Genomic DNA, 23,188 nt, shown 5'->3' with positions numbered 1-23,188 from the left:
ATTAAAAATAACGCAACGTCGTGGGCATAGCTCCTGTAGGGAGGTTTGCTTAGCTTCAGAGTGGTTGCTAGTTGTGACTCCTTAACATAAAAAAAACAACTTGGGGGGCCGGCCCGGTGGCGCAAGCGGTTGGGTGTGCGCGCTCCGCTGCGGCGGCCCGGGGTTCGCTGGTTCGGATCCCGGGCGCGCACCGACGCACTGCTTTGGCGAGCCGTGCTGTGGCGGCGACCCATATAAAGTGGAGGAGGATGGGCACGGATGTTAGCCCAGGGCCGTCTTCCTCGGCAAAAGAAGAGGAGGATTGGCGGATGTTAGCACAGGGCTGATCTCCTCACAAAAAAAAAAAAAAAAAAAAAAAAACAACTTGGAAAAACAGTTAAATGCTTCCAAACCCACTCTTGAGTTCCTCGGGACACTATTCCATTGACACTGCTGTAACAATACCACAAATTTAGTGGTTTAAAACAACGCAAATTTATCATCCTATAGTTCTGGAGGTCAGAAGCCTGAAATGGGTCATCAGGGCTGCAGTCCTTTTTTTTTTTTTTTTTTTTTTGTGAGGAAGATCAGCCCTGAGCTAACATCCGTGGTAATCCTCCTCTTTTTGCTGAGGAAGACTGGCTCTGAGCTAACATCTATTGCCAATCCTCCTCGTTTTTTTTCCCCAAAGCCCCAGTAGATAGTTGTATGTCATAGCTGCACATCCTTCTAGTTGCTGTATGTGGGACGCGGCCTCAGCGTGGCCGGAGAAGCGGTGCGTCGGTGCGCGCCTGGGATCCGAACCCCGGGCCGCCAGTAGTGGAGCGCGTGCACTTAACCACTAAGCCATGGGGCCAGCCCCATGGCTGTATTCCTTATTGGAGGGTCTAGCAGAGAATCAGTTTTCTTGCCTTTTCCACCATCTGGAGGCTATCCTTGTTCCTTGGCTCATGGCCCCTTACCATCTTCAAAGCCAGCAATGTCCTGTCAGGTCTTTCTCATATAGCATCACTCTAACCCTGACTCTTCTGCCTTCCTCTTTCACTCTTGTGATCACACGGAGTCCACCCTAATAATCTTAAAATAATCTTCCCATCTCAAGGTCAGTTCATTAGCAAGCTTAATTCCATCTGCAGCCTTAATTCTTTTTAGCCATGTAACCTAACATATTCACAGGTTCCAGGGATTAGGACATGGACATATTTGGGGGGTCATTTTTCTGCCTACCACACACATCAACACTATAATTTAGGTACTATTACTATTCCCATTTTATAGATGAGGAAACTGAGGTCTAGAAAGGTTAAATATCTTGCTCACGGACAGACAATTACTAAATGTCAAAGCCAGAATTTGATCTCAGGTAGTTGTTCCAATCTGTGCTCACTCTTAATCACTGCTCTATGATGCCTCTTTCCATATACATTTCATGTAGTGACCTTGTACTATTAGGAAGTTGGTTGTATAGGATTTATGACATTCCTTTAGGTAGTTTTCTATAGTAAGTCCCAGAAATCGAATATCTACTACACTATGGAGTTAGAATATATAGAAAAGGACTAGGAATTCCTTGAACTTTGTTGACTTGTGGTGTGACTTGGGACAAGTTAATTAGCTGCTCTAAGCCTGGAGTTTCTCAGGCTGCCAGAAGCTTCAAAGTCCTTTGGAATATGCAGATTCTGTAATTTATCTATTAGTGTTTGATAAATTATACATATAGAAGTGAAGTATTCTTAGAAATCATAAGTAGTCAATTTCCCAGAAGATATCCCTTTGATTTGATGTTTTGGAGATCAGCCAGAGATAATTTAAGTTACTTGTTTATGCTTCTCTCTCCTTCCCTACCCCGTGTGCTAGTCCAAGAAGGATTCAAGATGGCTATATAAGTGGGTTATATAAACATTGAGGGGGTAAAATTTAGGGCAAGTGAAACCTTTTTAAACCTGTGTGTTTGGTAAGATAGTCACAGTGTTAGCTACTTTCCACGTATATTCGGAGTAGGTCAGTCTTATGGTACCCAGAACATTCCCTTGGTTTTAAACATACAGATTTAGCATTCCCATTGGTGGCTTCTCATTGGTGGTGCCATTGAATAGTGGCCTTTTCTCTCTGGCCAATCTTTTTGTCTGCTTATCTTAAAATGATTCCTAGGGTCACCATTTGAATACTTTAAACACTTCCATTGGGTTACCATGGTACAGTCACCTTTACAGATATATTGCTTTTTCAGGGTCTTTAGGCAGGGATCAGTAAAAAAACCCTAGTTATAAATAGAGAGGTCCAGAAATCAATCTGAAATATTCTCAGTGGAGACAGTGCACTTGCCAGGAGACAGGACTAAGTGAGTTTATTCAACTGTTCCTTTTGGTTCCCAGTGTTGTTTTTGTTGTTTTTCTTATTTGGAGAGATGACTGTGATTCTGGCAGTCTTTGATTTTCTGACCTCCTATAATTCTGTCAATTTTAATTTGGCAATTAAGTAGGAGAGGGAACCAAATCAAATATTTGAGTCAGAATGGTGCCAGGCTCCATGGGGAAGATAAATTTTGTTTTGTGCCCAAAGAAGTTAAGGTGATATCTTGACAATAAAATTCAGTCTATTTGGCATCCAACAGGATGAAATTCTAGGGGTGCTTAAATATAAGGTAACCCTAAAAAAAGGCAATCCTCGATTTTCCCAATGACAAGATTTCCCCCTCCCCAATTTTTTTTCAGCTCACTTAAAAGTATGAAATTTTAGGTATGTGGATGAGATAATCAAATGACTGCTTGTAATGGTTAATGTTTTATTTTACTAGCGCATGCATCTTTAAACTTTATATTTAAAGATATAACATTTTAAATACGTTATGTATTAGAAGCATTAATTTTTTTCTATATTCATGAAATAATTTTATTTAAGCTCTTTACATGTACCTTTTTTGTTTTTAAAATGTTTATAGTGAAATACACACATAAATTGTATAAAACACATGTACAGTTTAAAGGGAAATAATAACTCCTATGTACTCACTACTAGTTTAACAGCACCTCTGTTACCTAGTTTAACAGAGGTTAACCAGTACCTCTGAAACCTTTAGGACCCTTGTCACATCTCCTTTCACTTTCCCTGAGGTAACTATTATATGAATTGTGTAAACTATTCTCTTTCTTATTTTTAAAACAGATTTATTGAGATATAATTTGTATATCATACAGTTCACCCATTTAAAGTTTACAAGTCAGTGTTTTTTAGTATATCCACGAAGTTGTGCCACCGTCACCACAATTGAATTTTAGAACTTTTTTATCCCCCCCTAAAAGGAATCCCATACTCATTAGCAGTCAGTCTCTGTCCCCAATCCCTGCACCCACTAGCAGTAAACAACAACTAACCTACTTTGCATCTCTGAGGATTTGACTATTCTGGACGTTTCATATTAATGAAATCATATAATATGTGGTCTTTTGTGACTGCCTTTCTCTTAGCATAATGTTTTCAAGTTTCATCCATGTTGCAGCATGTATCAGTACTTTATTGCCAATTAATATTCCATTGTATGGATATACCACATTTTATTTATCCATTCATTAGTTGATGGACTCGTGGAATGTTTCTCCTTTTTTTTCCTTGTTTAAGCCACTTTTAAAAACAGCTTTATTGAGATATAATTCACATACCATACAGTTCACCCATTTAAAGTGTACAATTTAGTGGTTTTTCGTATGTTCACAGAGTTGTGCAACCATGACCATAGTTGATTTTAAAACATTTTCTTCATCGCCTCCCCACCTCCCCAAAACCCTGATAACCATTAGCAGTCTCTCTCTGTTTGTCCCTAAACCGCAACCCGAGGCAAGACTAATCTACTTTCTGTCTCTATAGATATGCCTATTCTGGACATTTCATATAAATAGAATCACATAAATATGTGGTCTTTAGGGATTGGCTTCTTGAGCATACTATTTTTGAGGTTCATCCATGTAGTATGTATCAGTATTTCATTCCTTTTATGACCAAATAATATTCCATTGTAGGGATATACCCCATTTTGTTTATCCATTCATCTGTTGATAGACATTTGGGTTGTTTCCATTTTTTGGCTATTATGAATAATGCTGTGAATTTTCATATGCAAGTTTCTGTATGGACATACATTTTTCACTTCTCTTGGGTATATACCTTCGAGTGGAATTGATGGATCATGTGGTATCTCTGTGTTTAACATTTTGAGAAACTGCCAAACTGTTTCCCAAAGTGGCTGCAGCATTTTACATTCCCATTAGCAATGTATTTGAGTTTCCAATTTCTCCACATCCTTGTCGACACTTGTTACTGTCAGTCTTTGATTATAGCCATCCTAGTAGGTGTGAAGTGGTATCTCATTATGGTTTTTCACATTCACCTTTTTTTTTCTTTTTTTTGGGGAAGATCAGCCCTGAGCTAACATGCATGCCAATCCTCCTCTTTTTGCTGAGGAAGACCAGCCCTGAGCTAACATCTATTGCCAATCCTCCTCCTTTTTTTTTTTTTCCCTTTTTCTCCCCAAAGCCCCAGTAGATAGTTGTGTGTCATAGTTGCACATCCTGCTAGTTGCTGTATGTGGGACGCTGCCTCAGCATGGCTGGACAAGCGGTGCATCGGTGTGAACCTGGGATCCGAACTGCATGCGCACTTAACTGCTAAGCCATGGGGCCAGCCCCTCACATTCACCTTTGATAGTAGTGTTGTCAGCATTACTAGAACAACTTCCCAGAATACATAATTTTCACTTCTTTTTAAGTTGTTTGATATACTACACTTTGACTCTGGGTAAGATGCTGTCCTTGGAAATTTTACCCTAAGCCACTAAGTTCTTTCTTTCTTTTTTTTTTGGAAGGAAGATTGTCTCTGAGCTAACATCTGTGCCAGTCTTCCTCTATTTTGTATGTGGGATGCCACTACTACATGACTTGATGAGTGGTGTGTAGGTCTGCGGCCAGGATCCAAACCTGTGAACCCCGGGCCACCGAAGCAGAGTGTGCAAACTTAACCACTACACCACTGGGCTGGCCCTGCCACTAAGTTCTTATTAGCCTTTCTCATTTATTAAGTCAGTGTGATTTGTGGTCTCTGCAGTATAACTAGTTAGTACTGCTTTAAACATTTTATTTTGGAACAATCCCAAATTTATAGACAAGTTGCAAGCACATTACAAAGAACTTTTTTTGCCTGAACCATTTGAGAGTAAGTTGCTGACATGACGTCCCATCACTCCTAAATACTTTAGTTTGTTTATATTTCCTACAAATAAGGCAGTTTTCCTAAATAACCACAATATAACTATCAAAATTAGGAAATTAACACTAATGTGTTACTGTCATCTAAACCTCACACCCCGTTCAAGTTTCACCAGTTTTCCCAGTAAAACCTTTTAATAGCAAAAGAATCCAGTCCAGAATCACATTTAACATTTAATTGTCGGGCCGGCCCTGTGGCTTGGTGGTTAAGTGCGCGCGCTGCGATGCTGGCGGCCCGGGTTCGGATCCCGGGTGCGCATCGAGGCACCACTTCTCCGTTCATCCTGAGGCCGAGTCCCACATACAGCAACTAGAAGGATGTGCAGCTACGACACACAACTATCCACTGGGGCTTTGGGGGGAAAAATAAAATAAATAAAATCTTTAAAAAAAAAAAACAAAACATTTAATTGTCATGCTTCTGTAGTATTCTTCAATCTGGAACAGTTCTTCAGTCTTCCCTTGACTTTCATGACCCAGATGCTTTTGAAAGCTACAAGCCAATTATTTTGTAGAGTGTCTCTCAATTTGGGTTTGTCTGCTATTTTGTCATGATTAGATTCAGATTATGCACTATAGCAGGACTGTTATAGAAGAGATGCTGTATTTTTCTCATTGCATCCTATCAGGTGGCACATGATTTCATTTTTTTCCATTATTGATGATGTTCACTTTGATCACTTGATTAAGGTGGCATCTGCCAAGCTTCTCGACAGTAAAGTTGCTCCTTTTCCCTTTATAATTAATAAGTATTTTGTGGGATGTGCTTTGAGACTATGTAAATATCTCATTCCTTGTTAGACTTTTAATTTATTCATTATTTATATTGGCATGAACTATTTATTCAATGGGTTATAATCCATTATTATCATTGTTTTGATGCTTATGTTATCTCAGATTTGGTCTGTGGGTGCCCCTTCAAGCTGTATTCTGCGTCCTCTTGTCATGCCTCATCGTTCTTGGGCACTTCCTTGCTTTCTGGCACATTAAGGTGGTGTGTTGCAGGCTCATCTTGTACTTTCCCAGCTCAAGAATCAGCGGTGATTCCTTTTAGTGGAGAATAGTATTTAGAAACCAGGATCTCAGTACTAAATGTGATCCATGCTATTAGAATGTCCCTGCTCCCAGTCTCAGCAGACAGAGCTAGGGAATCTCCCTGTATTTATATATATATATAAATCCATGAGTTTCAATTGTAACCTCAATGCAGGCCCACCACTACTGAGTTCATTCTAGTTTTCCCCTTTCCATGCTTGTGACTCCCTTCTCTGAGAGTGAGAGACCTTGCTTCCATTATCCTATATATATTTATTTGTTCAATTCCCTTGTATGTAACCCTTCTCGCATTGCTGGTGCTGCCCTGTCTTCACGCTTCTCAGCTTCCCCCAGTTGCAGATACTTACCCCACCTAATGTCTTTAGGACTGAATTATTCAGGAAAGGGACTGTTTTGCTTTTTAGTTTTAGAAGTCTTGCTTACAAAAATATCCAACATGGTGCCGTATCATGGAATAATTTCTTTACCTTTATTTTAAAGGATCCCATCAGGTGATCACTATAGCAGTTGAAACTAGCCTTTATTAAAATTGATTCTCACTTTTCCCCAAATAGTACTTTATTGTTCAAAATAAGAGACTGTGCTATAATATTTATTCTTTGATTTATTTAACAAACATTTATTGAGTACCAGCTATGTGATAGGCATGTTTAGGTGAGAACACAGTAATGAACAAAAAAAGTCCCTACCTTCATGGAGCTTATGTTATAGTGAGGTAGACAGACTGTAAATAATAATGTAGTTTCAGGTAAACACTAGAAAGAAAAATAAGGCAGGGTCAGAGGGGAAGAGAATGAAAGAGGTGCTATTTTAGATACAGTGTTCAACCAGTGCCTCTTTGAGGAGATTATAGCTGAGACCTGGATGAGAAGATGGAGTGAGATTATCTCGGGGAACAGTGTTCTTGGCAGCGTAAAAAGTGAAGGAACATGTTTAAGCTTGTTGAAGAAACATTAAGAAGGTAGGTATGGCTGGAGCTGAGTAGAGAAGAAGAGTAGTAGGAAATTCTTTGAATAGGTTGCTAGTGGCCTTCGGCTATTAAATGGAGTAATTGATGTCACTTGACATGGTGACCTTACCGTAGTCATTTACTAAGCTCAAAGAAGAGAGGTTCCATTATACATACATATTTAAAAGGGGCTTTCAGTCTTTAGTGGAAGATAGATTTAATGAAGCTAGGGTTCAAGACATTGACCACTTTCTTATCTGAGTTGACCATACTCTGTTAAACTTAACCTTACAGAAAAATTGAACTTTATACTAGAATTTGCCTAGAGAGCAAGCAAGAAACAAATAGAATCAGAAGAATATAGGATACTTACTTCCAGATCAGAAAGAACATAGATATTATCCTGGCACTGTTTTATTAAAATAAAATAAATGGCCAATATTTTAAAAAAAGAAAGTAGGGGGCCGGCCCGGTGGTGTAGTGGTGACGTTCGTGCACTCTGCTTTGGCGGCCCAGGGTTCGCAGGTTCAAGTCCCTGCATGGCTTGTCAAGCCATGCTGTGGGGACGTCCCACATACAAAATGTAGGAAGATGGGCATGGATATTAGCTCAGAGCCAATCTTCCTCAGCAAAAAGAGGAGGATTGGCAACGCATGTTAGCTCAGGGCCAATCTTCCTCACAAAAAAAAGAAAAAAAAAAAAGAAAGTAGGAAATGAGACCAGAAAGGAAGCCAGGGACATAGAGGGTCTTGTAAATTAAGATAAGGACTTTGGAAGGTTTGCACAGGGGAGTTGATATGATCGTTTTAAAAGGTAATAGGTTGTGTAGGGAATAAATCATAGAAAGATAAGGGAGGATGCAAAGATATCAGTTGATCAGGTGGCTTTCAGACTTAACTGTTATCTACAATAAGTAATACATTTTAAATAGTTACCCAGTATATAAATTCACGTATGTATATATTTATAAATGAAACCGCACAGTATTTACCCTTATTAGCTGTAACGTGCCGTGATCTTTTCCATTCTTAACTACTATCTTCCGTTTCATTATGAAAAAGATACTTTGTAACTCATTGATTTTATAACCCATTAATGGATTGCTACCCACCGTTTAAAAAATAGTGTTAATCCACTGTGACAAAGCATTCTTATATAGTGAGAACCTTTGAGGAGACTCATATATAAGATGACTTCTTCTTTTATGAGAAATGATTTTTGAGGAAAATCTCACCTTATAATTGGGCATGTATGGTATTTTGAATAATCAATAGCCTTTTAACTAGTTAGAAATGAAATTAAATATTCAAGTCATAGTATTTACAAGCTACAAAATGCCTAGTAACAAATTAGCTAAATTTAAGTTAAATAAGGTATGACGTCTTTATGAAAAAAACGTGAAATATAATTGGAAGATATAAAATAAGTTTCGATTAAATGGAGAGATACACCATGTTTCTAAGTGGAAAAACTTTCTATCATAAAAACATCAACCAATCCAAAATTAATATATAAATCAAATGTAATTCCAATCAACATTTCACTTTTTTTTTTATGGGAGACTGCATAAAATGGTCTTTTTGTATATGTCTGAAAATTTTCATAGTAAAAAGGTTTATAAGAAAGGTGTCATACTTATCTCTCTTTAACTTCCTTTTTTCTCTTAATATTCTTTTTATAATATATCCCTGTTGGTAGATGTACATGACTAATCTAGAATTTGTTTATTCAGTCTCCTGTTGATGGATATTTTGTTTGTTTCCAATTTTTCATTATTGTAAACAATGCTGCAGCTAACACATTTGGATCTATTTCTTTTGTCTTGGAAGAATGCCTGTATTTTTTGTTTTGTAGAGCCGTGTATATAGACTAATTCCCCCCTCCCAACTACATACTATATATGTATATATGCTTTTGTAACCCCTTCAACCTACCTCTCTCTATATATAATACATATGCTTATGTATGTTCATATAAACATTGTGTAATTCATGAAAGGATTCAAATTAGGCTGATGACGTTTATGCATTGGTTGCGTGGACTGAGGAAGTATGACTGGAAGATAAATATTTTCTTTTTATATGTTTTATTTATTTATTTATTTTTGAGGAAGATCAGCCCTGAGCTAACATCTGTGCTAATCCTCCTCTTTTTGCTGAGGAAGACCGGCTCTGAGCTAACATCTATTGCCAATCCTTCTCCTTTTTTTTTTTTCCCCCCCAAAGCCCCAGTAGATAGTTTTATGTCATAGATGCATCCTTCTAGTTGCTGTATGTGGGACGCGGCCTCAGCATGGCCGGAGAAGCGGTACATCGGTGCGTGCCCGGGATCTGAACCCTGGCCGCCAGTAGTGGAGCGGGCGCACTTAACCGCTAAACCATGGGGCCGGCCACTCTTTTTATATCTTTTAAATGTCAAAAGTCCAAAGAAATTAAAGTTTGTATGAGTGCTATCTTTTTAAAAATATTCATCTTATTTCCTTTTATTGTCTAATTTTATGTACAGAAATGACAGTATATTTCTGAGGAGAAGTGATTCTAGGGATTAATTTTTTATAACAGCTTTAAAGTGTACAACTCAGTGGATTTTGGTGTATTCACAGTTTTGCAACATCACTACAATCAATTTTAGAATATTTTTATCACCCCAGGAAGAAACCCCATACCCATTAGCAGTCACTCCCCATTTCTTCCTCTTCCCAGCCACTGCAACCACAAATCTACTTCTGTGCCTGTGGGTTTTCCTGTTCTGGACATTTCATATAAATCAATCATACAATGTATGGCCTTTTATCACTAGTGTCTTTCACTTAGCATAATTTTTTCAAGGTTCATCTATATTGTAGCATGTCATCAGTACTTCATTCCTTTTTATGACCAAATAATATTTCATTGTATAGATATAATCCTTTTGTTTATCTCTTCATCAGTTGATGGACGTTGGGGTTGTTTCCACTTTTTGGCTATTACAAATAATGATGTTATGAACATTTGTGTACAAGTTTTTATGCAGAGTAGGAGTGGAATTGCTGGATTATATGATAACTATGTTTAACATTTTGAGGAACTGCCAAACTGTTTTCCAACATAGTTGCACTGTTTTACATTTCCACTAGCAATGTATGAGGGTTTCAATTTCTCCACATCCTTGTCAACCCTTGTTATTTTCCATCTTTTTTATTTTAGCCATCCTAGTTGGTGTAAGTGGTTTCTCATTGTGGTTTTGATTTGCATTTCTCTAATGACTAATAATGTTGAGCATTTTTGCATGTGCTTACTGGCCATTTGTATGTCTCTTTGGAAATATATTTGAATGTCTATTTAAATCCTTTACTCATTTTTTAATTGGGTTATTTGTCTTTTTATTGTGGAGTTGTACAAGTACCATATGTTTTACTATATTGTTTTTTGTGTGTGTGTGAGGAAGACCAGCCCTGAGCTAACGTCCAATGCCAATCCTCCTCTTTTTGCTGAGGAAGATTGGCCCTGGGCTGACATCTGTGCCCATCTTCCTCTACTTTAGATGGTACGCTGCCACAACATGGCTTGACAAGCGGTGCGTCGGTGTGTGCCTGGGATCCAAACCCCCGGCAGCCGCAGCGGAGCTCACGCACTTAACTGCTGTGCCACCGGGCCGGCCCCTTTTACTGTATTTTTTAAAGTATTGCCTTATTTGTTTGCAAGACTAATTTTTTCTCCTCTTATTGGTAGGTCCTGTCCAAAATGCACTGATGTCTTCACAAGTGTCAGTGAGCCAAGGATATAACTCTCAACTTTCAGGATCCTACCCTCATCTAATACCAGCAAAGACGTTGAATCCAGTTTCTGGACAGTCTAACTATGGTGGTTCTCAGACTGTTTCTCCATTAAGTAATTATCAGGGACCTGGGCGGACTCTTAATAGACCACCTGTGGCTTCTAATCCAGTGACAGCTTCACTCCATAGTGGTCCTGTTCCCCGAATGCCACTACCTACTTCTCAGAACCCAGCTACTACACCAATGCCTTCTGGTAGCTTTCTTCCTGGAGCCAACATACTACCACCTTTGAATTGGCAATATAACTATCCAGCCACAGGATCACAGACAAACCATTGTCCTCGTGCATCATCCCAACCAACTCTGTCTGGGAATACAAATTTGATAACAAGTCATCAATATATTTCTTCTGGAGATCCTTCACTTCCAAACAACTTCATAAAATCAGGTAGAGTTCTTATAGGAGTGATTAAAATGTAGAAATGGGAAACTTTTGCTTGTTTAGATGTTTGAATTAATATTTCAGATCTTAAAACCATATGGAAGACTATTGATTTTTAAAATCCTTGCTAATTTTTAAATAAATTACTTCTCTAACCTTTGAATTAACTTAAAATCATGGATTCTTCCTGCTTTGCTTCTTTCCTTTGAAAGTATCCTCTGTGTTTCTTTGAGTCACCCATAATATTTCAGGGATTCAGGTATGCATGCAGAACCACTTCCTTAAGGACTGCCTTACTTTTATTAACTGGTTTCCATCTTGTATTCTAGGGAAGCTTAATCCCTGTGGTCTTCCTTTGGTCTTGATCCAAGGCTTGGATTATCTTTTTATTGTGGCTTAGACAGTTTTAGGCCCCAGATTGTAGGATCGTGGAGGGGCAGGTCAAAACAGACAGTACTTTTGGAGTGAGGAGTGTTATTGAGCACAACTGTGGTCAGAAAGCAGTGGTCAGAAATTTTTATCTCTTTTCTTCTAAGAGTTTTATAGTTTTAGCTCCTACATTTAGGTCTTTTATCAATTTTGAGTTAATTTTTGTGTATGGTGTTAGGTAAGGGTTCAACTTCATTCTTGTGCATGTGAATATACAGTTGTCCCAGGACTATTTGATGGAAGGACTGTTGTTTCTCCCATTGAATGATCTTGGCACTCTTGTTGAAAATCAATTGATCGTAAATGTAAGGGTTTATTTCTAGACTCTGAATTCTATTCCATTGATCTGTATGTCTATCTTTTTACCAGTACCAAACATCTTGATTATTATAGCTTTGTAGTAAGCTTTGAATTTGGGAAGTGTGACTCCTCCAACTTTGTTTTTCTTTTCTTTTCTTTTTTTTGTGAGGAAGATTAGCCCTTAGCTAACATCCGTTGCCAATTCTCCTCTTTTTGCTGAGGAAGATTGGCCTGGGCTAACATCCATGCCCATCTTCCTCTACTTTATATGGGACATGGCCACAGCATGGCTTGACAAGCAGTACGTTGGTCCACACCCGGGATCAAACCTGCGAACCCCGGGCTGCCGAAGTGGAGCGCACCAGCTTAGCTGCTATACCACTGGACTGGCCCCTCTAACTTTGTTTTTCTTTTTCAAAATTGTTTTTGCTGTTCTGGGTCCCTTGCATTTCTGTAAGAATTTTAGGATCAATTTGTCAATTCTTGCAAAATTGGGATTTTGATAGGGTTTGTGTTGAATCTGTACATCAGTTTGGAAAGAAAGCTATATATGCTTGGACTTTGATCATTTTATTTTTTAACCTCAGTGTTTGGTCATCTCTGGTTCAAAAGTAGGTTAATTTAACATTTCACTCTTCCTTTTTGCTATTAAAATTAGTGTCTTATACACTTATCACCATTAATAGGGTTACTTTGAAAAGCATTTAAAATTCTGTATTGGGATCTGCAGGTTGATTCTGCTCAGCAGACATCATCAAGGAAATGAACTAGTAAAAGCTTCCAAGTGAAATAGTAATATCAATAGTTACCTTTTTATATTCATATGTATTTCTATATCTATATATTACATATACTTCATCAGGCTTTTAGTTTGTTAACTACTGAAACTATTTTTCTTAGCCTCTTGACTAGCCGTTGGCCCTGGTGAATGCACTTTGCATTTTGGCCTTATAAAGATTAAGGCTGCTTCTAGAAACTTAGTTTCTTTGTAGAAATCTTCTGAACCACAATTGTTAGAACCAAAATCCTGGTTACTTTTACTTTTATTCATTTGACACCATAAGTGAGTATCAATCACTTGAAATTAATAAATATTCTTTTCATTGTTAATAATTATAGGTAACAGTTATTGAATATTTATTATTTTCCAGCACTTTACCAAACTTTTATACATGTTATTTAATCTTCACAACAGTCTCTTTTGTAGATAAGAAATGTGAGGCTTGAATAATGTGCCCAAAGCCATAAGAAAATAGTTTGGGAAAAGGTACTGTTTAAAAACTATTTAATAGTAGGTATAGCGTCTCATTAAAAAGCACATGATCAATAGTCTGAAGTTTTCTTGGCTATAACAAGCCCCAGGTAGAGCACCTTTACTGCAGATAGTTGTGGTGAAAGAGACATAAGTGCCAAAATTTATGAAGATTCCCATATGAAAGAAGGGGAAAGAAAGATTATATAAACTAATAAAATGAACTTAAAATAAATGTATGACTACCCTTCTTTTTTCTTATGAGACCTCTAAAAATACTCCTGATTTTTTACCTCTGTTTTTTTCAACCCATCATTGATAGTAGGTGCCTGATTGTCTGATCTCAAAACTGTATCTAACTTATACTAAGTTTCTAGTCCACATATTAAAATTCTCTGACTTTTTTCTAATAGGCTACCTTTTAGCCTCCTTACATTAACTTTAGGAATCTCAGAAGGCAGATTCTGAAACTCTAGCTATTAGTGTTATAAATGAGAATTATTCACTTTGAAAAAATAATGTCTGTTTTATGAAATGTAGCATATTCTGGATTCCAAAAAATTTTTTTTTTGCTGAGGAAGATTCGCCCTGAGCTAACATCTGTCCCAGTCTTCCTCTATTTTGTATGTGGATTGCTGCCACAACATGGCCGCCGCCAAGTGGTGTAGGTCCATTCTGGGGAACTGAACTTGGGCCGCTGAAGAGGAGCGCGCCAAACTTAACCACTAAGTCATGGGGCCATCCTCCAAAAATATTTTTCTTAAAGCTGTGAAAAATCTCTATAAGCTCACTTGTATTCTCTTAAACATTAGGTTGTTACATCTTTGTGGCCAGATGTATCATGCATTCTTGTTCATGCTGAGTTGGTAATGTACCTTGCCCTTTTGTTCCTTTGACTTGTCTGTATTGCCATAGATATATGTGGTGCTTCTTTGATAAGGGCATTACATAGCAGTAATCTTTGTCTTCACTTTTTTTTTTTTTTTTTTTTTAAGAGGAGGTTCCCCACTTTTATTGGTCCAGTGGTGGCTGAATATGTCTTTGTCTTCACTTTTGTCAACAAGGCACTGATAATTATTAGTCTTGTTGGGAGCTATAAGGTTCAGTAATATGATCATTTTTCAGTTTGGCCCTGGAGAATTGAACAATATTGAAGAAGCATATTGAAAATTTTCTTTCTAGGTATCTTTATTCCTTTAGTTTTACAAAATACAGGGTTAACTGTAGACTATATTGTAAGTAAAGTTTATTACCTATTTCACTTACAAATTCAGATGATATAAAAAAGTCTTGGAAGGAAAAATTAAATCACATATTTAACAGTAGTATTTTATCTACCTTGGAGACTTTGTTCCTTCTCTTTGGCAGATGAGAAGGTGGAAGCAATATTGTTGACTTGAATGAACAGGTGGTTGTGGGTTTTTGGAGCTTTTGACATCACGTAGAAAAATTTCCCCAAGAGTAACTGATAATGTTTTTACACTAGTCAGAACTTATTGTCCTAATAGAAAATGGGTGAAATTGAGGCAGTGAGATACAGGTAGATACAAGGACAAATACCATGTCATTCTTAGTTTAGTTTGATGGATACTTTTAAACCTCTTGGATAGCAGTATTTTATAAGGTATATACATAAACTTTGGATTGTTTCCTGATTTTGAAGCCTAGGTAGTGTTCTTAATATAGTATTTAAACCATTATTGAATGTAAACAACTTTTAATTATTATTAGATAAACATTGAACAGTGTACAAATTTATAATCTCATTTTTAATAGGTGATCCCCACCAATAAAAATGAAGCAAAATGAAATAAAACTTGGAGAATTTAGAGTAACCACAATAGTTTGTAGTTTTATAAAGCTAACTCTAAACCTAATTGATGTTAATTGAATGGACTATATTAACAGGCCATTAGTAAAATTTTATTCATGTTAATTTCTACTAGAGTATTTGACATGCCCTGTTGAAACTGTGTGACCAGTTAATAAAAAATTAATAAACAGGGCATTGTATCTACCCTATAAGTGATTTGATGCTGATTTTGTATTTATACTGCTTTAATAATTGACAGATTAAGAAGCGTGGTAGGAGAGGCTTGGAAATGTAAAATGTATGCATATAAATTAAAAAGTCATAAATCTGGGAAGTTAACATATTTCTGGTAATTTGTTAGTGATTATAATTAAAATGTAAATTTGGAATTTACTCAGATTTGGTAAAAGGCTGTTTTGGTCTTTGTCTTAAGTTCTTAAGTGACATGTGAAAAACCAATGTTTCCATAGGTTCTGTGCCCCCCTTAGTGAATCCACCTCTGCCTACCACTTTTCAACCAGGAGCTCCTCTTGGGCCCCCTCCAACTGGAGGACCACCTCCAGTGAGGGCCCTCACTCCTCAGAAATCATCACATAGAGCTGTGCCCCAGCCCTCATTTAATTCAGCTATCAACCAAGAAGGTAAGCATGGCAAAAACCCATTTGATGTAGGGTGGAAGGATGAATATTATCTGAATTCAGTGCGTCAGAATCATATTTTTCCAGAAAATCTAGTTGTTTTGGTTAGAGGTGGCCTTCAGGAATTTAGAGTTTAAAAAAGTTCATCAATATTCTACTGCCCTATGCTGGGCTGTGGACTAGCATTTGGGAACCACTGCTGTTAACCTCTTTTTATTGCTGTGCAGGTTTTAAAAATCATGGCGCTAAAGTTAGGTGCCTTTTGGGAGAGGGAGGCGAGAGGGGAATTCCTGCTTTTCTGGACATGGTCTTGGAACTATATTGGGTCTTTTCCATGGAAGCAGTATTTTGATTGCAACTATTGTAAATATTAAACAAATATTTATGAGCCTAGTGAAAACTTAAATATACAAGCATTTTGAATTTTTATATAAATAAGAAAAGGTTCTAAAGCATTGTCTTCGGGTGTAACTTTAAAATAGAAGTTTAATGGGGCCGGCCCCATGGCGTAGCGGGTAAGTGCGCGTGCTCTGCTGCTGGTGGCCTGGGTTCGGATCCCAGGCGTGCACCGACACACCGCTTGTCAGGCCATGCTGTGGTGGCGTCCCATATAAAGTGGAGGAAGATGGGCCCAGATGTTAGCTCAGGGCCAGTCTTCCTTAGCAAAAAGAGGAGGATTGGTATGGATGTTAGCTCAGGGCTGATCTTCCACACACACACACACACACACACACACACACACACCCTAAATAAATAAATAAATAAATAAATAAATAAATAAATAAATAAATATTAAATAATAATAAAAAAATAAAATACAAGTTTAATAATTTAAACAAAATATTTTGTAAAGTAAGAAATTTGATTTTAGCAGTAATATAACCTATGCAGCAAGATGTGGAAATAGGAAACACAAGAGGAGGGGAAAACCACTGCTCGTATCCTACTACTGAATATAATCAATATTATAATTTTTATATTTTCTTCTAGCATTTCCTTTTTTTAGATTGTAAGTAGGGAAAAAAACGACCTGTGTATAGTTTGAAAAGAATGGTGGTAACAATGAGTAACAAAATGGTAAAACAATATCCCACTGGTTGCCACATTATAACTTTGAAAATCAAACTTTGATAAATAGTTAAATTTTTAACCAACTGAAAATATGCCCACTATTTTGTTTGTTTCTACAAACGGTTTTACTAAGGTTTTCTGTATCAACTCAGGGCTAAAGTCATGGTGGTCTTGAGAATTGGAAGGAAGTTACTGACTTGATTGAAACCATTAAACTTATCTATTTGGTGTTAAAATGACTGTTCAAGTTAGCACCTTTGTTCTTAGGTGCTAGAGGTTGATACTATTCACTGATTTTAGTTTCTTCTGTCATCATAAATCTGTTATCATAATTAGCAGAGGTACCTAGAAATAAATTTGTATTTCTCATAAGCAGATGTCCCTCGTATTTATCTTTAACTCTTTAAATTGGGAGAAGAACAAGTTAAGATTTTTATTTTATTTTAGTGATTCTCTAGACTAAAGCAGTCTTTCTTTTTTTTTTTTTTTTTTAAAGATTTTATTTATTTTATTTTTTCCCCTCCAAAGCCCCAGTAGATAGTTGTATGTCATAGCTGCACATCCTTCTAGTTGCTGTATGTGGGACTCGGCCTCAGGATGGACGGAGAAGTGGTGCCTCGATGCGCACCCGGGATCCGAACCCGGGCCACCAGCATTGCAGTGCGCGCACTTAACCACCAAGCCACAGGGCCGGCCCTAAAGCAGTCTTTCTAATTGGTATCACCTTCACATTAATTCTAGATTCCACTTTGTTCCATATTTTGGAAAAAAAATTTTTTATTCTCATAATTTTATTTTATCTTTAAATAGTATTTATTTTGGTGATTCTTTTTTCAGTGTGAAATCTTTCAGATAGTAGATAATTTTATAAATGCTGTAAAGGATCCTCCTTTTTAGAAGTATATAAAATTATTTATAAAAATTATTTATAAACTTACTTATAAATTTGTCTATTTTTTTTTTTTTTTTTTTGTGAGGAACATCAGCCCTGAGCTAACATCCATGCCAATCCTCCTCTTTTTGCTGAGGAAGACAGGCCCTGGGCTAACATCCGTGCCCATCTTCCTCCACTTTATATGGGACGCCGCCACAGCATGGCCTGACAAGCGGTGTATTGGTGCGCGCCCGGGGTTTCGCACCTGGCTGGCCAGAAGCAGAGCACACACACTTAACCGCTATGCCACAGGCGGGTCTCTGAAAGCTTTTGTATATTTAAAAACTTGCATTGTTTGAAATTTTTATTTCAACATTTGACATTTTTCCTGGACTGTGGTTTAAGCTATTTGTCGTTTGGAAAGTTATTTTAAATTTTAGACATTAGCTCAAATCTTGCAGAAATTATAATAATTGTTCTAATTTAAATATTGTTGATGAACTTCCTTCTTAGGTATTACATCAAATACCAATAATGGATCTATGGTGGTTCACAATAGTTATGATGAAATTGAAGGCGGTGGCTTCTTGGGTGAGATGCTATGAAAGTTTTTTTTTTTTTTTTTTTTAAATACGTGTTCATTGTAGGAAACAAGAAAACTTCATAATGATGTAATGCAGTTATACCTGTTAGCATTTTTTATCTCCATGCCTTTAGATTTTTTTGTTCATTTTTCTCTTCATAATTAGGATCGTGGGCTTTCTTATTATTATATTATGTTTGTAGAGTATTTTTATCAATTAGATCTATTTAAATTTATTTAACCAGTTGGATATTCAGTATATTTTCATTAAAGTTGTTTTGAATTAGAATTTTAGTCTGAATGCAAAGTTTAGTACATGATATGAAAGTAAATTAACTATACCAAACATATTTTTGTGTGTTTTGGTGTTTACGGCTATTGTCTACATTAGCTAGATTTTAATCCTTGCCATTACTCTGTTACTAGTGTTTATTTGTCTTATTTTACAAAATTGATCAATGAAAATATTAAATTATCCAAAAGATTTTGGAGTTATAATTCCTATAATTTAATAGATCTGTGTCTCATTTAAAGTATCCTGGAGTATAAAATAGAACTTAAAAGTTACCTTGTTTCTAGCAACACCACAGCTTACTAATAAGAACCCCACAATGAGCCGAAGTGTTGGATATTCATATCCCTCCTTACCACCTGGTTATCAGAACACACCACCACCTAGTACAACCGGAATGCCACCCTCTGCCTTGAATTACCCAAGTGGGCCACAGGCCTTTACTCAGGTAAACTTTTTGTTTTTGTTTTTTAACCTATTGTCCACATTTTGGTTTAAACTGTATACACGTGAAAAAGTTTTAGGAAGGTATAATCAACATTTTTAACCAGTTAGAATAATGGTGGAATATTTCATAAGGCCTTCATTCTATTACATATCTCCAGAACCAAAAAATTCATCAGGAAATCTAAATTACAGGTTTGTTATTTAGAGAAAAATTAAGTAACCAAGTTCTTATACATCTCTTTTCAACTGAAGATATTATAAAGGCTATTTACTCTGAAATTATGTATCTTTAGGCTCCCTTAGGTGCTAATCATTTAACTGCAAGCATGAGTGGATTAAGTCTACATCCAGAGGGCCTAAGAGTTGTCAATCTTCTTCAAGAAAGAAACATGCTTCCATCAACAACTTTGCAGCCTCCAGTTCCAAATTTGCATGAGGATATCCAGAAACTCAACTGTAACCCAGAGTAAGGCTTCAAACAGCATTTCATATTAAATATGACATTTTAGGGCCGGCCCCGTGGCTTGGCGGTTAAGTGCGTGCGCTTCGCTGCCGGCGGCCGGGGTTCGGATCCCGGGTGCGCACCGAGGCACCACTCCTCCAGCCATGCTGAGGCCGCGTCCCACATACAGCAACTAGAAGGATGTGCAGCTATGACAGACAACTATGTACTGGGGCTTTGGGGGAAAAATAAATAAATAAAATCTTTAAAAAAAATAAAAAATAAAAAATAAAAAAATAAATATGACATTTTGTTTCTTCTGAAAGTTTTCCAGATGTTTTTGGAAGTTCATTTGTTATGAACAAGCTGTACAAATAGATTAATTTATGAAAATAGTTCTGCATGCAGAAACAGAACGCTGTTACTTACTTAACTGATGTTTGAAATGTTCTAAGAAATAGGGTTGTAACCCCTGAGCTGATTGCTTCTCTTATCAGCTCTAATGTGACTATGATATTCATTATCATTATGGTGGCTACATTATTTCTTCAAAGTCCAAAGTATGGGGATTTGATTCTATATAATCCTTTTTAGCTCTTATTTGTTTGTTTTGTGTGTGTGTGTGTGGGTGAGGAAGATTAGCCCTGAGCTAGCATCTGTTGCCAATTCTCCTCTTTTTTGCTGAGGAAGATTGGCCCTGAGCTAACATCTGTGCCCATCTTCCTCCATTTTACATGTGGGATGCCTGCCACAGCATGGCTTGATAAGTCCCCGCTCGGGATCCTAACCTGTGAACCCCAGGCTGCTGAAGCAGAGCATGCGCACGTAACCACTATGCCACAAGGCAGGCCTCTATTTGCTCTTGTTTTAAATTTTTTTTTTTTTTTGAGAGGAAGATCAGCCCTGAACTAACATCCATGCTAATCCTCCTCTTTTTGCTGAGGAAGACCGGCTCTGAGCTAACATCTACTGCCAATCCTCCTCCTTTTTTTTCCCCAATGCCCCAGTAGATAGTTGTATGTTGTAGTTGCACGTCCTTCTAGTTGCTGTATGTGGGACACGGCCTCAGCATGGCCGGAGAAGCGGTGCGTCCGTGCGCGCCCAGGATCTGATCCCAGGCCGCCAGTAGCAGAGCGCGCGCACTTAACCGCTAAGCCACGGGGCCGGCCCTTAAATTGTTTTTTATAACAAACATAATTATAATACTCTTTTCTCTCTTAAAATTGACTGTATATTTAAATGTATGTGGTGAAGACTTTCTGATAAATTGAGTTTTGTTAATTTTACATAGTCTTTTTAGAACCTTCAGTAAAATTGAACTTTTCAGTAATAAACTTAACTTTCCATTTGCAAATTTGGGTCATCACCTTGTAATTCTAATGTAATCTAGATTTATATAAAGAAAAATAAGTCATTTGATAGTCTAGACTGTCTTATGCACAAGCCGAGAAGAGACTTTATTTTAGTTATGTAATATAGGGTTGTAACTGTCTACCCTCTCTTTTTGAATAGGACTTAAATATTTAAATGGGATAAAATTTGAGAGGGCCTATTGAAATATTTCATTTGTAATCTGAACCAATGTTAAAATATGTACCTTTTAAATCTTTTTTTTTTTTTTTTGTCCAAAAGTAATCATAGCAACAACTGACATGATTTTTACTTTGATGTAGGTTATTTCGATGCACGCTGACTAGCATTCCTCAAACTCAGGCCTTACTGAATAAAGCCAAACTTCCTTTGGGATTGCTGCTTCATCCTTTTAAAGACCTAGTGGTATGTTTTACTAGTGAAAGTAAATGACTTGTGGAAAATTATCTTAGTAGTGAGGAATTTTCTAAAGTAGTGCTAGAATCACATATGGAATGTATTTGAGTTATCTTTAGGAATTTGTCCTTTGATAGATTCCTTTATTTGCAGTTCAACCAAAAATTTTATTACCAAACGCTTTCAAAACGAGGTAAAATAAGGATATTGTTGAAAAATCCAAGAGGTACAGAATAGAATAGAGTTGCTGAAAGAAAATGAATAAATGAACCATATTATTTTAAAATGTTGTAAATTATTTACCCGTTAAAATACTGTACCCAGTCTCCCAGTTCTGCCATTCTTTTAGTAAAATTTGTTGCTTTAAGAAGCTTTTACAAAAAAAAGAAGCCCCTTCCACTTTTGTCCTAAGGTTCTGGGACCTTGACTTATGGCCACATACTGTTGAGAGGATCAGTGCATAAATGAAGTGACTTTCCCCAAAACAAATCTCCTTTTGGTGATAGGATTGTATTGCCTTTACTGATTTTTGATATTAAGACTAGAACTTTCAATATGTAGGATAAACTTTAAATAGGAACATAATTGCAAAGTTTAATTGAATATTTAAATATAATTGAACCGTACCTTACTTGTGACAGTTCTTTTATGAGAACTTAGTAAGCTTCTTACTGTAACATAAAGAAACTTTCTAATAATTTCATTGGTCATTTGTTTTAGAATGTTGATCCTTCCTTTGCCATCCATCTCAAAAACACATTGTAACTTTACTGTGTTGGTTTTGCAGTGTAAATGTTTAAGGAGAAAATAAATACTTTTAAAGGGCTAAATTTAATGAGAATGGTCCTGCAGAAAAACAGTAGGGTTTAAAATCAATACATCTCAGCTATGTAATTTTTTTTGAGGCAATTTGAACACATCTTTTTACCCTAGTTTTTCTGCAGAATTATCCCAACAGTTATTTGGAAGGTATGGATTAATGCTTGACCTTTAGATATGATGATCACTGCCTTTAAAATAGTTCTGGTTTTTTAGCAATTGCCTGTGGTTACCTCCAGTACAATTGTGAGATGCCGTTCATGCAGGACCTACATCAACCCTTTTGTCAGCTTTCTTGATCAAAGGAGATGGAAGTGTAACTTATGTTACCGAGTCAATGATGGTATGTTTTTCTTGAAACATTTAAAAATATCTACTTGCATCATGGGGAAATCAGATAATACAAATGTGAAGTTAAAAAAAAATCTGTCTTATTTACCTGTAATCCTTCCACTGAGAGATAACTTCTGTTAACTTTTTTCTATCCATTTATACTTACATATAAATAATTATATACGTTTTAAGCAAAAAATGTGGTAATATTACTTTGATACCACTTTTTTACATTTACTATATTGGGTATATAATAAATGGCATATTCCATGGTATTAGTTAAGCCTGCAATTTAAGAAATATTTTTATTGAGAAATTGTCCCATGCCTTTTCTCTAGGGTGAAAGAAAATAAGTCCACAGAATAGCTACCATTATTCATTCACTGCTGTATGAAGGGAGGTGGGCAGTGCTAGAAGGTTAGTTGAATGTGGTTTTCTCAGTAATTGAGGAGGAGGAGATCTCTTTCAATAACTCTTTCACAATTTTCTTTTTTTTTTTTTTTTTTGTGAGGAAGATCAACCCTGAGCTAACATCCGTGCTAATCCTCCTCTTTTTGCTGAGGAAGACCGGCTCTGAGCTAACATCTATTGCCAATCCTCCTCCTTTTTTTTTTTCCCCAAAGCCCCAGTAGATAGTTGTATGTCATAGTTGCACATCCTTCTAGTTGCTGTGTGTGGGACACCACC

The 23,188-nt window shown here is 36.7% G+C and overlaps 1 protein-coding gene across 1 annotated transcript in view; it reads left to right on the top strand.

Moving 5' to 3' along the window:
* The window catches only part of SEC24A (SEC24 homolog A, COPII component), a 70,719-nt gene that overhangs the window by 11,594 nt on the left and 35,937 nt on the right, over positions 1-23,188 (top strand). The window contains exons 2-8 of the mRNA XM_004420188.3: positions 10,953-11,447; positions 15,706-15,876; positions 18,332-18,409; positions 18,981-19,141; positions 19,434-19,606; positions 21,256-21,358; positions 22,385-22,511. Of these exons, the coding sequence (XP_004420245.1) occupies positions 10,953-11,447; positions 15,706-15,876; positions 18,332-18,409; positions 18,981-19,141; positions 19,434-19,606; positions 21,256-21,358; positions 22,385-22,511 (1,308 nt within the window). The remainder of the gene's footprint in view (positions 1-10,952; positions 11,448-15,705; positions 15,877-18,331; positions 18,410-18,980; positions 19,142-19,433; positions 19,607-21,255; positions 21,359-22,384; positions 22,512-23,188) is intronic.

Source organism: Ceratotherium simum, chromosome 4 (genome assembly GCF_057802395.1).
Source record: "Ceratotherium simum simum isolate JZ-2026a chromosome 4, ASM5780239v1, whole genome shotgun sequence".
Lineage (NCBI taxonomy): Eukaryota > Metazoa > Chordata > Mammalia > Perissodactyla > Rhinocerotidae > Ceratotherium > Ceratotherium simum.
This window is presented reverse-complemented; position numbering and strand designations above follow the sequence as displayed.